At 44.5% G+C, this 6175-nt stretch overlaps 1 protein-coding gene across 1 annotated transcript; it reads left to right on the forward strand.

The window, feature by feature from the left end:
• Positions 1–543: 543 nt before the first annotated feature.
• On the forward strand, positions 544–2512 carry LOC148014523 (polyphenol oxidase I, chloroplastic-like). Its single transcript, XM_087667248.1, has 2 exons — positions 544–2321; positions 2383–2512. Exon 1 carries the CDS (start codon positions 547–549, stop codon positions 2224–2226), a length of 1680 nt encoding a protein of 559 aa, XP_087523374.1. The 5' UTR covers positions 544–546; the 3' UTR covers positions 2227–2321; positions 2383–2512.
• Positions 2513–6175: the final 3663 nt, after the last annotated feature.

Consider the following 6175-nt stretch of genomic DNA (forward strand, 5'->3'; position numbering starts at 1 on the left):
AAACTAAAGTGTATCTTTTTTGAAATTTTAAAAATATTGAAATCTTCAAAATTTTATTACGTTCAAAATCCACAAAACAAAAATTAGTTGATTGTGGTACTTAGTATTAAAACATGTGTTGAAAATCAGAAACATATTAATGAGATTGAATACTTTGATGATAGAAATTATCATTATAAATCCTTGATAACGAACATTTGGAAGTTAATAAGATCAACCACCAAAACACTTCAATATACGTATAAGTTTATCATCTCAAAAATGTTTTTTGAATTCAAATAAATATTCTTAAGTCTCCGTTCTGCAGTATTAACTTGCAATTTTCTGCCTCTTTCAAAGGAGTGTGAACTTTGGGGCCAAGTTCATCGGCTGACGACGGGTGTCAGACGATAGCGCACGCTCTATTCTCAAGTTGCAACGGACTGTAGTTGGAAAAATCTGGAAGAGATGCCAAGGTCAATGATAAATGGATAGACCGTAGATAATTGAAGGCTAAGACGTCCCTACAACATAGAATCGTGCACGGCAGAGGGAGTACGACACGTAATGATTACGATAAATATTATATTAAGCAAGCACTTCGTTGCGGCGGCTTCGGCCACAGCAATGGCAAAACCCTCTTGCCTTCTCGTCACCATGCTGTACACCTCATTAGTCGTAAGAGCAGCAGCTGACGATCAGACAACATCGAGTAGCATTCTTGCGCCGGACGTGAGCACGTGCCTGCCGCCTCTGCTTGTGCCGGAGGAAGAGTTGCGGTCCGGATTGCACTGCTGCCCACCGGCCGCAAGCTACGCTCCGAGGCCGTTTAGGCCAATCCCACGATCAGCAGCCCATCATGAGCAATTGAGAGTGCGGAGGCCGGCTCATGAAGCTGACCGGGCCTATGCGGAGAGGCTCGCACGCGCCTACGCGCTGATGCGAGCCCTTCCGTCGGACGACCCCCGCTCCTTCATGCAGCAGGCCAACATACACTGCGCCTACTGCAACACCATCTATATGCAGCTGAACAGCTCGACGCAGCGTTTCCAAGTGCACGGTAGCTGGCTCTTCTACCCCTTCCACCGCTGGTACCTCTACTTCCACGAGCGCATCCTCGCCAAGCTCCTGCGCGAAGACGGAGAAGAAGGGCACCAGCTCGGACCATTTGCTCTGCGCTTCTGGAATTACGACCATCCAAACGGCAGCACGATCCCCTGGCTGTTTCATGAGGTGCCCGAGCTGCGAGACCCCCGGCGCAACCCGCTGCACGCCCCTCCTGTTATTGTCTCCCTCGACGTCAATCCGAGCTCCGATGGCGTCCGTCCTGAAACCCAGCTCCGGGAGAACGCCCACGTCATGTATCGGGCCATGATCCGAGACGCCACTTCGCAGGCGAAGTTCTTCGGCAAGCCCTACAGGCACGGCGACGGCCCCATGCCCGGCCCTGCCTCTGTCGAAGATGAGCCCCACGGCTGCGTCCACCTGTGGACCGGGGACTACACCCAGGTCGGCTGGAAGGACATGGGCGCTATCTACGCCAGCGCGCGCGACCCCATCTTCTACGCGCATCATGCCCAGCTCGACCGGATGTGGGAGGTGTGGCGCTCCTTTGAGGGCGGCAACCGTAACCTGCGCGACGAGGGCTTCCTGAGCACGGAGTTCGTCTTCTACGATGAGAATGCGGAGCTTGTGAGGGTCCGAGTCGGGGATTCACTTGACACAAAGGCACTCGGCTATGTCTACCAGGAGGTAGACCTGCCGTGGAAAGACTCCCTCCCGATCAGGCAAAGCCGAGGGGTGGCCAAGCTCACTCCAAATGATCACGCCGTCTGCTCGCTGGGGAGCCCAATCGAGAAGCCGTGCTCTGTGGTGCTTCAAAGGGACCCCGGAATGAATGATTCTACAGCTACAGAGTATCTGGTTATCAATGGCACTACGTGGCCCCAAGGATTCCAGAGCTTCTTCACCATCTACCTCAACCTCCCTTCGGCCAACAATGAGACAACCACGGGATGCCCCGAGTACGTGGGCTCCTTCAGGGTCATTGACCAAGTCCGCTTCCTCAACTTCCCCGCCAATGCCCGGCCCTCCGCCTCCTTCGACATCAGCTCCCGCATCCGTGACCTGCGCTTGGCGCACCAGGACCGCATCGTCGTCACGCTCGTTCCCAAGTTCGGCTCCACAAACGGTCCCTCAGCCCCCGTTACAATCGCCGGCCCCATTGCCATCCAATACCTTACATGACTCCATCGGACCTTTTCTGTAACGATGAGACGCTCAAATTATTATTAGTCCCTATTTGTCATGGCCTCAAATGACATGTCAATTTTTACTGTTAGGTATCGAAGGTGAAGTCTAAAAAATAGTAAGGTATCAGGAATATCGAATTTTTACTGTTAGGTATCGAAGGTGAAGTCTAAAAAATAGTAAGGTATCAGGAATATATAAGTATATTGTTTGCATTGAGTGAATATGCACAATCATGCTGGTTTTTGTATTATGAAACCGATATAGCTCAAGTTGTCTATCGGATGTAGATCTTGTGTAGTATTTGAATTAAGGTGTTTCATAAATAGGAAATACAATTTCACACCCTCACACAACGTCGAAAGCATTATAGATTTCTTTTAATTGAACCCCAATGTTAGGCATCGAATATAAAGCCTAAGGGAAGACCCATAGGATCAACTTGCAAAAGTCACACATGCATTTCCATGAATTTTTAAATCTTTGATCCTAGTGAAAGTGAACTTGGCCCCTAAATATAAAACTCAATCCAACATCCTTTTTATATTAGCAGCCACCGAGGCACACATCCAATCACAACATACACACCCAAATGCTATTGTCTAGTTCACCACATCCAATGGGGGGATCACCCTAAGGTCAGAGGTTCAAATCCAATTGAGTTCCTAACTCTTGGCCAAAAGGGTTGCCCTACCATTCTAAGTCTAATGAATCTCCTTTAAATGCTCCATGTGCTTTAGAGAAGATGGGTGTCATGTGTAATGTGTTCTCATTAAGGACAACCAATGTAAGAAGTTGGGAATAAGGACTTAGTGTAAAATAATATTAATATTATGCCATGCCACACTGACATTGGTATAAAAGGAGAGGACATATAATTTTTCATATCTTTTGACACATTAATACATTTACTGTCATTCTCTTCCATCTTGCTTATAGCTTCCATGGCTTTTCTCTCTTTCTTATCTTTTTCTCTCCAAATCTAGTCTTTCTCTCTCCTCGCCACTCTTCTTCTCTCTCTTCTTGCAATCTTTCTCTCTCTTCTGCAGTCTTCTCTCTCCTCTTTCTCTCTCTCTAGTCCACTCTCTGACAAATGGTATCAGAGCATTGGTCGTTGATCCATTTTTCCCTTCTATTTTTTAGTCCTATTTTCTTCCATCAAAATCAATTTCAGCCAAGTATTGTACAAGATAGTGACTAGTGGAGTGTTGTAGACCATTTATAGTTAGTAAGAGACTACATTTGGAGATCTCAAAGGTCAGATATGGCGGAGGATGGCTAAAGTGGCAGGGCGTTATCAAATTTCATGCAAAATTTGAGGTAATTAGGGTAAAGAAGAGTTAACCGGGTTTAGTTTGGGAACAAACTGTGGTTATTTTGAAAATAGGGAGTTCTCTTTATCCTTTATTGGAGCTTCTTGCAGGTTTCATGGAGTTTCCAGCCAAGATCTCTTCCTTCCACACAAATTAGTGGTCATAGACCTCATCTAAGCTGAGAATCAGTTGCTTTAGCCCTTCAACTTCAAGATCATAACCATTGTGGAGGGCCATTGCTGCCCAGGCAGGTCAAAGCAGTCCTGAAAATTGCGGCGCAATTTTTGGGCTGCATCAGGCCTCATCTCTCTCTTCTCCCTGACTGATTCTCATCAATCTTGGCTGCTCCAATCTTCAGCAAGTTAAATCCTTCACTGAATGCTCAAGATTGAACTCCTGTTATGGATTTTCAGCTCTCCTGTAAACCCTTGATGAACAGTCCACGACAGCTATGAAAGCTTCAACCCAAGCTTTCATTTCTCAACAATTTCTTGAAGATTATTCATCTTCTCAGCCCGTGGGATCATTTCAGTAAGGATTCTTCAACAAATTGCAAGGATTAAGCACGGTTGGTCAAAGATTAAAGCTCAAGAGCTTCCATGGAGCCAAAATTTGGGGGAAACGGGTTTAATGCTTCAATCTCAAGCATCTGAAGCTTCAAGATTATTCTTAAGCATTGAATACACAAGTCTTGAAGATTATTTTGGCAACATTAGACCACTAGAGGCTTTATCAAGCATATGAAGATTGATCAAGTCATCATCAACCATATCAAATGTACTTTTCTTCAATTCTTAATCTCTCTCATTAATCAATTTGCTCAATATCCATCAAATTTCAGCCAACCCTTGCTTGAATCAATCCATTCATGTAATGCAATGTTTGCTTTATGCATATTAGTTCTAATCAATGAATTAGAGGCTTTAATCTGAAATTTCCAGCATAACACTTGAATCCAATTGATTGAATCTATTGATTGATGAATTTGCTCACTCTAATCCATTGATTGGATGAATTCTTTTACCCAAGCTGAAATATTGTAAAAGGGTAAGTACTAGCAATCAGTGAGTCATTCGAAGCCCGTGTAGGGAGCCTGTCATGCCGTTTTATCCCTCACACAGGTACAACGTTTTATCCCTCACACAGGTACAACAAGTGGAGAATTGAAGACTGAACACTATAACAAAAAGGCCTCATAGACGCGAACATAGACGCGATTTTTGAATATAGAGAAATTCTTACAGGCGCAACTATCCGCCCATCTATTTACGCGTCTACCATTTCGCGTCTATAATCGCATGTATCAATGAATTTACACGCACAAATAGACGCACATATACACGCGCATATAGACACGCTGGTAGACGCGCTTTTACGAGCATTGGTAGATGCGAACGGAAAACAAAAAATGTCATTACAAAAAAAAGATATTTAATTTTTTTTTAAAATTTAAATTATGAAGCGCGTGTAGTCTGCATTATAGATGTGCGTATAAACGCGAATTATCTGCAATTTAGATGCGTTGATAGATGCGCAAAACAGAACTGGAAAAAAAAACCAGAGAGCATGTGGTTGCTTTGCTCTCTGGTTTTTTTTTTCCCCCCTCCCATACATCAGATTGTGTATTTGGGAAAAAGACAATGTATCTTACGGGCACGAGAATTGAAAATAAAAGTCCATGTATTCATTATATATCAAAAGCATTTACAAGGGAAGTTTAAGTGCTTGCGACCTAAAGCGTTGCCGCAAGCAGTAGGCTCAAAGAGATATCATACATATACAAGAAAAGAAGGCCTCATGAGGAGGTATGGTGCTCCTCTATGAATCTAAAGAGGAAACATATTTGCTAGTATTACCGTGGCTACTAGCGTCGCTATTCCCCTCCTCGCTATGCTCCACATCCGAGTTCGCCTACACACACAAAAGATCAGGGTTGCTTATATAGACAAGGTGGAGAAAAAGTTATAATTAGCTATACTTTTAATAGGAAAGTAAGAAAAATATACCTCCTCTGGCTGTCAAATCCTCATGGCCCAGTTGTATTGGTCCTCAGTGATGAGACCCTCCTCATAAAAGTGAAGCCATGTCGCTGCGCAGTTATGGCCTCGATGGTAACCTACCTCTCTAGGAGTAGGTGTCCTACCAACAATGGTAGTCTGCAAAACATTTAGAGATATACAAACAATTATGAGTCACAATATATTAGACTAAAATATATAAAGAATTGAAAGAAATATAAATTAAAAAAAACTAGAAATCAAAATATACTTACAAACTGTACCTCCCATGACTCTTTGCCGCCCGATCCGTAATGCGACGATCCTATTGTTTCCATTTGGATCCGTCGCGTCTCTGCATGCTGGTGACTCTTCACTTTCTCTGCTGCTTTCTTCTTGGCTTTCTTCCACTCTATGCGGTGGCACATAGGTGGTCGGCTATAGGCTCCACGCCCCTCCTCCAGCCTCCACAGTGAGTCCCTGGCCCGTGTCATGAGGTGGGATCTTTTTTTGTGAAGCATATCCCTCACTTTTGTACGTCCCCAATAATCCGAGAATCGCTGACCCTCAGGATTTGGGTACCTCCTATGGACTGCCCTCAACACCTCCTGCCACAAGCCGCTTTTCTGATTTTTG

Source organism: Lygodium microphyllum, chromosome 25 (genome assembly GCF_053477565.2).
Source record: "Lygodium microphyllum isolate KBCC chromosome 25, Lygodium_microphyllum_v1.1.10, whole genome shotgun sequence".
NCBI lineage: Eukaryota > Viridiplantae > Streptophyta > Polypodiopsida > Schizaeales > Lygodiaceae > Lygodium > Lygodium microphyllum.

Excerpts from the sequence above, each read along its gene's own strand:
- LOC148014523 (XM_087667248.1), top strand. The coding sequence starts at position 547 with ATGATTACGATAAATATTATATTAAGCAAGCACTTCGTTGCGGCGGCT.